The sequence below is a fragment of the Condylura cristata genome, unplaced genomic scaffold (genome assembly GCF_000260355.1).
Source record: "Condylura cristata isolate star-nosed mole 26May11 unplaced genomic scaffold, ConCri1.0 scaffold00023, whole genome shotgun sequence".
Classification (NCBI taxonomy): domain Eukaryota; kingdom Metazoa; phylum Chordata; class Mammalia; order Eulipotyphla; family Talpidae; genus Condylura; species Condylura cristata.
The window spans coordinates 18454180-18466417 of record NW_004567124.1 but is presented as its reverse complement, the minus strand read 5'-3'; the positions used below and the strand labels follow the sequence as shown (position 1 = coordinate 18466417).

At 33.5% G+C, this 12238-nt stretch overlaps 1 protein-coding gene across 1 annotated transcript in view; it reads right to left on the bottom strand.

Moving 5' to 3' along the window:
• The window catches only part of TRPM7 (transient receptor potential cation channel, subfamily M, member 7), an 87973-nt gene that overhangs the window by 56682 nt on the left and 19053 nt on the right, over window positions 1-12238 (bottom strand). Inside the window, exons 3-6 of the mRNA XM_012728687.1 lie at window positions 9727-9765; window positions 5297-5495; window positions 3085-3298; window positions 671-795 (exon numbers count right to left, since the gene is read on the bottom strand). Of these exons, the coding sequence (XP_012584141.1) occupies window positions 671-795; window positions 3085-3298; window positions 5297-5495; window positions 9727-9765 (577 nt within the window). The remainder of the gene's footprint in view (window positions 1-670; window positions 796-3084; window positions 3299-5296; window positions 5496-9726; window positions 9766-12238) is intronic.

Sequence of the window (12238 nt, the reverse complement as noted above, 5' to 3'; positions counted from 1 at the left end):
ACAGGTAAGAAAGAAAATTCTATTTATATATAGTAACAAGTAAAAACTGTCAAACAAGTATCAAATAATACAAATTATTAAATAGCTGAAGATTAATCAGTAATGGGTTAAACCAATTATATTCTGACCCTTATCAGGTAATATATTTAATCATTATATGCAAAAGAAAAAGCATTAGCTAGTAAACAAATAATATAAAGATAGTAAGGTCATTAGCAAATAAACTACAATATATAAAGGACACTGAGTAAAAGCAATCAAACGTCTTATTGCTCCTCCTAGCTGTACACAGAATTTCGAAAACTAATTTTAGAATTACCACTATACATGAAAATGATCCTTATAATTTAGTATTTCTTTTAATAGTCTCTCATTCTTAATGTCCTGCAGTTGTTAAAACATAATCAAAACCACCAGCATGGGATGGAAAAGTAGTGAAATATTATACAAAAAAGGCAAACCAAATATACTGCACTATAAAGAAACATCTTTTAATACCTATAAAAGCATTTTAGAAGGGATCAGAAGAAAATCTCAATAAAATACATTTAAACTTAATTTTAAAAGCATGGTATGATCGTGAATATTTAAAGTTGATATACATTATTATTGCTATAAAGTTGGTATATGGATATGTTCAAATATAAGAAATTTTAAAAATCACTCTTACATCTCTTCCAACTAGGTCATTTCTGTTTTCAATCACTCCCCATGGAGCTAGTCCAATAGTGCAAATTTTTCGTGATGATCTGGAGGCATGTTCTTTGAGGGCATCACCAACATGTTTTGCTACACCTATACATACAAATTTGATTCACTTTACATGAAATTTTTTTACAATCTTGTACTCAACTGTTACAACCATTGATATTTTTCTTCACTCATGTAAGATAGAAGGCAACAAGGCAAAGTCACAAGAAAAAGAAAAAAGGACTAAAAATGCAGTGAAGGGCCTTCCCATACTGTCAAGTCACTATAACTTCCCTAAACACATGCAAAAATTAACTTTTACTGTTGGGGACTTGCCCCAATCATAGGCTGTCAGAGGGCAGAATAGGCAGGCAGGGTCTTAAGGTGGGAGCAGTTTTGAGCAGAGATTCCAAGGGGGAAAAGGGAGCCAGCGAGAGGAAGACAGGGGAGTTTGGAGTTGGGTGCAAGTCTTCCTGCTCATCTTTTAGCAGGTCTTTATTTACACTGTTTAGCAAGTAGTTAAGTTACAATAATGCATCAGGTAAGTTAATAAGATATCAACATAAAAGTTCTAAAGGAAGAAGGGAACAATGTATAAGGATGTTTAACTCTGACTTCAAAGGATAAAGGGTCTGGGAAAGGATGAGCTGTTAGCAAAGGATTTAGGTGTCCTAGGGAAAGAATAAATTGTGTTAACAGAGTCATCAGTGATTGTCTAAAGAAAAGCTAATGGCTAACTTAAAGCTAGCAGAGAGTAGCTAGTGTTTGTTTTAGGAAAAGGTTAATTCAAACTAGTAGAGAGTAGTTAGTGATTGTTTAAGAAAAGGGCAAATTAAGAGGAAGTCATATAGCTATGCATTAAGCAAAACCTGTGTCAATAATGTTAGGAAATTGTCCATGAGTCCTTATGCTCTGGGAGTTTTATCTGAGATTTGTTTTTTGTTTTAAAAAAATCTGAGGAAGCTTCCCAAGAGTCTTGATGCTCTTGGGGGGGGGGGGGTGCAGTCTTAACTCTCCTGGAGCTTGCCTGTTGTCTCTGGACACACACACCAGAGGAATTTCCTGCACTGGGGTGGTTCGGACTTGCCTTCTCAGGTAGCCAATTTATGAAGCTAAGGCAATCCAGTTGCAAACTGTTGGTTGCTCAGAATATTTCTGATATTATGATTATAGAAAAAAGGGAGGTCGTAACACAATGGAAGTTCTGATTTTTCGGAGCTTTTCCCTTCCATCTGGAATTTGTCAGTGGACAGAAGTTGCATCTCTTGTGTCATTTTACTATGCTATTAGGCCTAGCCCTTTCTTAGATTCATCATATAAGTAAATGTAGTTTTTTTTAACTGTTATGCATAACTCTAAAAAACAAATATATGACAATAAACAAAACACATAAAACAATCACCAATGCTATTCAATTAAGAAAACTGGTATTAAAGTAGAAAATACAATTTAAAAGGCAAGAAAACTCATCATCACTTTTGTACTTGCAAAACGCTAGCCATTTCTTTGGTTTTAAATGTTCCGCCCGACATTATTCTCACCTTGCCCCCCATTTCCTTCCATCTATACTCAAGTATCACCTTTGAGCAGATCAAGACAGTAGCCCCTATACCGTGCCTTGCCATTTTCTTCTCTTTACTTCATGTATCTCCATAGCATTTATCATCTATCATATTGTACATTAATTATCTGTTTGTTGTCTGCAGCTCCCCATTAGACTATAAGCTCTATGAGGTAGGTAAATTATTTAATTTGTGGAATATATTTTTAGCACCCAAAAGAATGCCTGACACATAATGAGGTAAAAATAAAAAGTTGATAATGAATTAGATGTTTACAAGGTAATTTACATAATGTTTTACTTTTAATACTAAGTATTTAACCTGGATGTGTAACAAAGAAAACTTGGAATAAAAGATTCCAAGAGACAAGAGTAATACTTTATTCTAGAGCAGGGGTCAACAAAATATTTTAGGCATTGCAGGGCAATCTCTGTCACAGCTTACTTTTGCTATAACAGCTCAAAACCAGTCATTCACAATTTAAAAGCAAATGTACACGGGGGGCATGTTCAATAAATATTTATTTACCAATACAGAGAGTAGAGTTTGCTCCATAAGTTTGGTGCAAAGTTTGCCACCTTCTGCTCCTATTAGATTTTAAAAAATCCAAATGAAAACCAAAAGCTTTTTAATTACAGTTTATACCTAAGAACAGTAGAAGACTTAACAAAAAAGCTTTTTAATTACAGTTTATACCCAGGAACAGTAGAAGACTTAAAAAAAACTGACCATGTTTATACTCAATGCTGACTGATTTCAAACATCAAGTTAGTTGATAATTAGGAAAAATTTACAAACATACTAAATAAAACCGGCATAATCATCATTTCACCTGTATTTACTCCTCCAGTTAAGATCCAGGCTCCGGTTGTAACTGCAGCTTTAATAAGACCCTTTCCAAGCAATTGTTTGATTCGTGGGTGAAGTTCAAATTTCTGCATACCCCCATGTACAGAGATAACAAGCTTGGGTAATTCCATTTGCCATTCTTTAAGCAGAAGTTGCAGAATGACTTCAGGTTTAGTGTCATATGAAAGTCTTACGTACTAAAAAAGATTTTTAAAAGGAAAGCAAAATTTGTAGGTTTTATAATGCAACGTTATATGATTTTGAAATAATTATATTTGAATCAGCTTATTACAAAACAGACTTCATGGGCTACTTTAGTGTTTTTACACTCTTAGGAATAAGCAGTATCAAATGATTTTAAAGTTGGAAAAAATCATTCTTCAAGAGCTGTAATAGTGACACACTAATTTTTCAACTTTAAAACTAAATCATTAATGTCATTCTTTCTGTTTAAATTCAATTACTACTTCTACAACTTACAATTATCCACAATAGTCATTGTTTAGTTTGTGAGTATTCAAAGAGTGAGAAATACTAAGGGTAGCTACCACAATAGGAAAAGGGAAAAAGAACAGTGGTGAAAAAAATGGTTCATATAACACTTATTATTGAGAAACAAATGCTTAATTATCTGTGTGCATGCTTTGTCAATGTCAATGCCATTTTAAAACAGAATTCTGACTATACAGTAACATAAGAAAGATATTTTTAATATGGATGGCTTTTTCCATCATTGGAGTTAGTAGTGGCTTTAATATAGCAATTATTGAGAAATAGCAAAAAAAAAAAAAAAGTATCACTATTTCAAGGATTTTGGACAGATTCACCAGTTTCATGCTTGAAAAAACATACTATAGAAAACAAGCTAACAAGTTGGTAGAAAACTGTTCTTGATTGAAAATTTTTTACAATTAGCTTTCTATTAAGTGACATCTTAAAATTTACTTGCTATGAGCACTTTTAACTCATGTCCTTTTTCTAAAGTGCACACATAATTTAGTGCATAAGAAATATGAAATATACAGATGTTAGAAGAAACACATTTCTAATCATATTCAAGAAAGCTTCTTTGCAAAACAATGTACTGCTCTTTCTTCTATAGAAATCAAGTATCAATGAAAATCTCTGCAGTAATGCATATATACCAAAATATTATAAACCAAAATAACAGAATTCTACAAAACTGAGTTCCTTAGGAATGTTTTGTATGCATAGAAGAGGTATAGAGAACCTACATCCTCAATATAAAATAATGCAATTTGAGAACAAAAGTGAATGAAATAGTATAATATGAACATCAAAAAAAAAAACAATAGTAACTGTTCTTTACTAAATCGTTCTGCATTCATTTTAACTTATTGATATACGAGGACATAATAATGTTTGGAAAAGAGTTAAACTTAAAAAAAGATTGTTAGGAATAAATGATGGAATCCACGTCCAACCACTATAGAACTATATGGTTTTAGATTAAACTTGCCTCTAAGAATAGGAGAACACAGAGAACACAGTACTAGCACCTGTTTTAGAGAGCTACCAAGGTAGTGCTTGCTTACCAAGGGAGGAAAGCAAAACAATGTAAAAGGTAAAATGTTAGTAAATATATGTGAATTAATAATGTTTTGGGATTGGAAACATACTAAGTAATAAAAGTCACGCTAACAAAAGCATTCTTTCTTTGTCCAGATACAGTAAAAGTACAAATTCATAATAGTAACAAGTTAAAAATATACTTATAGTATTTATTATAAGATCAGTCTGAAAATTAAGTCTATAAACTAATAATAATAAAGTGAGACAGTAGCCTAAACTTTAAAAAAAAATTACATGCTGCTTTAAAAGAAACCTCTAGTTGTGGGCCAGTGGCATAATAGATAACACACCTGACTATGGATCAGAATATTCTAAAAGAACCCTCTATATTTAAACAGAAGGAAAAAAAAACTGAAAAGGAAAAAGAAAAGTTACTCATAATGATTTCAAGATAAAGGAAATTTTCTCAAGGAAAATGATGAGAAAAGACATTTCATAATGATAAAAGATAAAGTTCACCAAGAAGACATAACAATTTATTACTTGCATTATGAACTTTTATCAAGACAGAAAATATTGAGATTAATTTTCTGATAATAAATTGAGAGATCATAAATGTACTTTAACACAAATGAAATACAAGTATCAAATAAGTGACATACCTTAGCTCTGTAGGAATGAGAACCCCCTTGAAAATTTATGACTCCATAAGCATCTGTTGGACTCTGTTCTGTATGCTTTTCCACAGACCATTCTTCTAATGTCTGCTTAAAATGATCACCCAATTTCACATCTGAGTATTTCATGGCAAGACTTGCAGTAAAGCAAGCATGCTGCTTGACCAAGCGACCACAAAAACATCTAATGGGAAAATTTTTTTTTTAAATGTTATCAATGAAAAATTGAATTAATGAATCAATGAAGAATATAAAAATAGCTTGACCCAGCAATCCCACTCCTAGGTATCTATAAAAATATCTTAAATGACATCTGCACCCACATGTTTATTGCTGCTCTAGTTACAATAAGGAAGATGTGGAATCAACCCAAATTCCCAAAAATAGATAACTGGATTAAAAAGATGTGGTATATATACACAGTGTAATGTTACTGGGCAATCAAAAGTGATAAACTCATGCCTTTTGCAGCAACATGGATGGCACTGGAAGGGATTATGCTTAGTGAAATAAACCAGAAAGAAAAATACCAGATGGTTTTACTCATAGCAGGAGCATAAGGAATGGGAGGGTTTGTGGGGGAGGAGAAACAAATGTAGTAGAGCAAAAGTCAAAACAACGAACAACTATAAATCAGAGACATTTTGAGGGTGGAAGGGAGAATGGGATCAGAACTGTGGTGGGAAGAGTGCACTGGAATCTGGTGATGGCACATGGGTGAAGTGGTGGTAGGAAGCCCATGGGGATTACAACTGAGATGAAAAAATGCACAAAATGATAAAAAAAAAAAAAGAAAGAAACTAACTATGAAAAGTGCTGACACACCAAAGGCTAATAATCAATTGACTGGCCACTGACAAAAATAAAAAAATATTTTTTATTTTTCAAATTAAAAAAAAAATAGCTTGGCTTTTTGATTTTAGGATATCAATAAATACTTTCACAATTGCATTGAACAGCATACATAAATTAGTACTTAATAATGTAATCATCTATAATATTAGGCATCTAATAAAATGTAGAACAGTCATATAATAGAATTGTATTCAATTAGAGAAAGAAATGAACTACTAACAGATACAAAAATATAGATCTCAAAATCATGATGCTGAAAGTAAGACATTGCATGCTACAGAGTATATACTTAAATGATTCTATACATATAATTTCATGTATACAGAATTCAAGAAAATGGAAACTAACTGTACAGGGACAACAGTGATTGCATGGGATCAGGGACAGAAAGAGTGTGTTCTACTTCAGAAGCACCAGGATGCAGGAAGGAAAAACTCAAAGGGGCCTGACAATCTGGCTGATTTGATTTGCATTAAGAGATTATACAGAAAACAAGGGAACTAAGAGGTTGTGGAGTAGTAAACAAAAAGAGGAAACTACAGTGTTCGAGATATCTGCAAAAGGGTAAACATCAGCATAAATAAAACTACACTACCCAAGGAAAAGGTGAAAACTACCAGGTAACAGTGGGCCAAGTCATTACTGAAATTCACAAAGGACTGAAAACAATTTGTGTTTATACCAGACAGAATGAATAGCTCTTGTAATATACATATGGCCTGTGATAGAGCCCTCAGAAGAGATATGCCTAATTAGAAGGACTAAGTTAGACAAAGGCCTTATGTAGCCAGACAACTGGAAGAGCAAGACTTGAAAGGATCAAACTGATCAAGAGTCACCTCACTGCATGAAAGACTGTCCTTAAAACTCCCTAATGGAATACAATAAAATCTAGAGCCAACATATAAAATTTACAATATCCAGCACCAATCAAAAATTACTAGGCTTGTAAAGAAGCAAAAAAATAGTAAGTGAAAAATAATCATTTTGATGAAGATCCAGGAATTGTACAGACTGAAGGATTAGCAAAAAAGGACACAATAAGGTGCAACTATTAAAAACTTGCTCAGGTAAGTAGAAGAAAATATGACCATGGTAAGGGAGGAAATGCAAGATACATTAAAAGGGAGGCCCAACTAAAACATCTAATCATTGTATCAGAAATCAAAATGCATGGAGTGGAGTTCATATTAAACACTGCAAAAAGAGAATCAGTAAACTTGAAAACATAGCAACAGAATCTAAAACAAAACACTGAGAAAAGATTGAGAGCATAAAAGAAATATAACATTAGTGACCTGCAAATAATATCAAGCAGTTCAACACACAAGTGTCAGAAAAGAGGGATGGGAATAAAAATGTGAAAATTTATGAGGCAAAACTTTGGAAGCTATTTGACTGACAGATCTGAGCAGTAAAAACTGTAAACAAGCTTGAAGAAAATCATACGAGGGCACTGCTGAAGGCCACTGATAAAACCTGAAAAGCAGTCAGAATAAAAATATGTCAACAGAGAGTTAGTGAAAAATCAAACAAGTCACTGCAACATCTTTGAAGTACTAACAGGAAAAAATCCCATCAATGTAGAATTCTTTTAAGGCTTGAACAAAACTTGGAACTATGAGCCAACGAAGAGGACTAGTGGATGTAAGGAGACAGGGAAGATTTAAGAATGGTACCTACATTTGTTATTTAGGCAAATGAACAGTAAATAGTAATATTCATTAAGATCTGATGGAGAAATACAAGAGATCATCTCTGGCTGGTAAGGACAGGAACAAAAGTGCATCATAAAAAGTTCATTTTAGATATACTGAGTTGTTTTACCATATTCAGTCCCATCATTTCTCTTCCTCTTGATGGGAAGTTCTGTTAGGGGCAAAGGATGTACTGAATGAACTCTACAGATACAGGTTTTGTGGACTCCACCCCCACTCCAGACACTGAAACTACAAATCCCAATCCTAGGGTGGCCTGCTAGGATGTTAGAGTTGATTTAAGCAGCCATGTTTGATAAAACTACAAACTCCAGCAACACCAAAAGGAGGACTGCTAGGGCTTGAGGGCAGAGTCAAGCAGCTATTTTTGGTTTTGGATATAAAACCGGACATGTTGGGCTGAAGGGTCTCTTGGCCTCATGGCTGGTGGCTGGTGATTTGGCTCTTGATCAGCTTTCAGGGTGTTACTGGGGTTCCAGGTCAGCGGAACTGGTAGGGCACATTAGTTAATTTGTATCTCTCCTTCCCTGGGTTGTTCCTTTCCCCATTTTTTACCCTTGTAAATAAACCCATTATTGACCTTTCATGTGTGTGTGTCTGCAGTGCAGCTGAATCTTAAGTACATGGGTGAGGCCCAATTTATGTTGGGTTGCCCTCTAACTGTTCCACTGGTGTCTTTCCTGTCAGGCTGAAGAGTTTCCTTTAGCATTTGGTAAAATGCAGATCAACTAAATCCTCTTGCATTACTCTCACAAATGCCTTCTAATCTATCTACTTCTCTTCATTATAGTCACTATCTTAAAATATCTCGTTTTTTGCCATAAGCACTCTAGAATTTTTATATTTCAAGCTACCTTTTCTTCCAATCAGATCTTTTCAAAATTTCAATTGTTTTGACCCATCCCCAAAATAAAAACAAAATCTGGGCACATCATTCACCTATACAATAGCCTTTTACAATCTGCATTGTGTAGTTTCCTTAAAGAATCATAATCTCTGTCACTGTCAAATCTTCCTATAGCATCTTCTCTATGCCTGATATTTCTTTCCTGCAATTTTATATGTATTTTACATTTTTCCTTTTTGTACAATGTATATTTTCTCCTCTCAGGTGTAGTCCCTGTTAAATTCCCACCACCAATTCACTTGTGCACCATCACAATGGTCAATTGTCCTTTGTGCTCTTCCCTCCTGCTTTTTAAAGAAGATTTATTTATTTATGCATACAGAGCTGGGATACAGGCCAGAGGTGCAGGGTCGGTGAGAGGATTCACCAGCGAAAGAGTGGGGAGTAGAACAGGCAGATTGATGAAGTACACTGCTGAGGGGAGCAGTGGGACGGACAGAAGAAGTCTGCCACACCATGTGGCTCACCTCCTTGGCTGGGCATCAAACTAGCACTGAGGCCTAAGGCTGCTGAGGCTAGTTTTGTAGTGCTGTGCTTCAACCCTTTGTGCCACTGGAGGGGGGTTCCTCTCCCCTGTTTTGATATCTCCTCCTGCCCTTCCCCTGCAGAATGTCTATGACTTATAGTTGCTTGTTAATTTTGTATTTTAATTTATAGTAAGTTTTTTTCCCTGATCCTTTATTTGATTCCCTTACATTCCTCCCTTTCCTTCAATTTCTACTGAACTAACTCACACCTGACTTTAGAACTTCTCAGTCAGCTTCACCTGTATTTCAAGCAGCCTTGTCTGATTCTTTACTTCCCCCAAGCTAAGTAAAGTATTCCTCCAACATAATAAGCTGTGAATTTTGCCCACTATATTCAAGCAGATGTTTCTAATAAATTCCTTTTTATTTTTCAAAATTTGTGCACTAGAGTTATGTTAATAAATTTACCTGACAAGCTGCTGACAAATCTGACATCCCGGAAGGCATCTATAAAAACAAAACGTAAACTTATTACTTAAAGTGAAAATATATTTTTTATTTACTTATGATTACAAGAACTGGGGTACAGGCCAGAGATGGGGATGGGGTGAGAGGATTCAACAGAGACAGAGTGGGGAGCAGAACAGGCAGACTGACTGAAATACATTGTTGAGGGGAACAGAGGGCAAGACAGGAGAGGTCTGCTGTGTGTGGGTCACCTCCCTGGCTGGGGATTGAACTCATGCTGCAGTGGCTGCAGATAGCTTCATAGTGCTATGCTCTAACCTCTTGCAAACCAGGGAGGCCCCGAAAATATTTTTAAGTTCAAACTAAACTATATAAAATCCATGAATATAAAAGACCATTTTATCTTTAATTTTTAATGGATATCATAAATCATTTATATCTTAAAGTAACTTTTAAAATCAGTTTCCATGTTTTAATATTAATGTTATCATTGTCAGATTCTCCTCTAAACCTGAGTGCATTCAGTCCTGGGTGTGTACTTCCACCTACAATAAAGCTTCATTTCAAATGCTACAAGAACAAAAATTTGATACTGTCACCAAGACAATACACACAATGATATAAATGTGTATTGTATTTAAAGAAGTGTGGAGAATGTACACACACATTGCTTGGGCATATAAAAACTATAACAATTTCTAAAAGGTATTCCAAGGAACAGGTAAGAATGGTTTCCTTTAGGAAGGAGAATAATAGTGGAAAGAAAACCATCACTTTCAGTACTTGTAAATCATGTATTATCTATTTAAAAAATTAAATAAAAACTTAACTAGTAGAGAAAAAAAAAAGCTGTTAACTTTGTTAATTATGTCTAATGAATGGCCACAGTCAAGGATATCTAATAATAGCTACAGATTAATGGTTAATGAGTACTTCCATTATTTCTATTGCAAAATGAAATTAACAAAATTTAATAAATAAAACTCCTTAATGATAGTATAATGCATTTTTTAAAAATAAAACAAAACCACACTTTTCTGTCAATGAGGAAGTGTTAATTTTGGAATGGGCTCATTGAACTAAGGGAATCTAAATTCTAAGTCCATCTTTATGAATTATTAACTATGTGGGAGCTGGGAAATGTCATTTATGTGCTCTGGTTGAGAAATGTGATATGGTGCAGTAACAAAATATATCTTTAATAATTAATAAAAAATTTAAAAATCAAAAAACAATTACATTTAGAGAATATTTTTTTAATTGGAAGTTTTAAAAACAAAAACTGTTTCCCCAAAAGTAAAAAAGTAAATGCAAAATTAAGGCATATTATTTTGTACTTATTTTTCTTTAGGATGATGGAAAATGTTATTCTCATCAATATTCAGTAAAGGTGACATTCTCATCACAACTAGTAACAGTGGGAAAATTCTTTTAGAAAGCATTTGGCAATATGTTAAAGGGGAAAACCTTAAATACAAAAATGCTTCATCTAGGGAAGATCTTCCTTATACCTTTTATAATGCTAAAAATTGATAACAAAAATCCAGTACTAGAATAGGAATTATCATGATTTATGCAGTATTAACTACCATTAATATAAGAAGAAATAAGTACTGCATTTTGTTAAAAGCAAGTACAATATTTTTACATATAGACTGACCATAGCAACAGTTTTAAAGAAAAGGTATACATCAAAGAAAAATTAAATATAAATGCACCAAAATGTGAATGACTGTTTTAGATCTACTGAAAACCTTAGCATTAAATCATCTTTCTCAAGTATTTAAGTTTCATCACATATATTATTCTTATAATGGAAACTTACTTAAGTGAAACATATATTCAAAAAAGGGATGCTATTACTGTTAAAATAGAGAAATGTTAAAATTAAATACAAGTCATGTAATATAATAAACAACTACAATTCTAATACCAGAAAAATTTAGAATTTCTAATACCAGAAATATTTACTAAATACCCATTATAAACACAGTGATTTAAAATATATAATTTTAAATACATCAGTTAATTTTAAATTTATCTATATTTTTATACCAGTCATGTATCAAATGGTATATTTTGATACCAGTCATGTATCAAATAACTGTATCTTCAATTTGTCCTTTTAAGCCTTTTCTATTTCTAAGCCACGGAAAAGGGAAAACTTTTAGGAAAATGTTTTTTTGTTTGTTTTTGTTTTTTAACATCAGGTTCTCACTTTTTCTTGAGTTTTAGCTACTCTTCTTTATTTTAATTTTTTTTTATCTATTATTAAGTTCTCTTTACAGACCAAGAAGACAATCAGAAATACTTCTAGTTTTCCAGTAGGTGTGTCTGTCTGTCTAAGCAATCAAGCAATCTATTATCTATCTATCTGTCTGTCTGTCTGTCTGTCTGTCTGTCTGTCTGTCTGTCTATGTACGTACCTACCTACCTATCCATCCATCCATCCATCCATCCATCCATCCATCCATCCATCCATCCATCCATCCATCCATCCATCCATCCATCC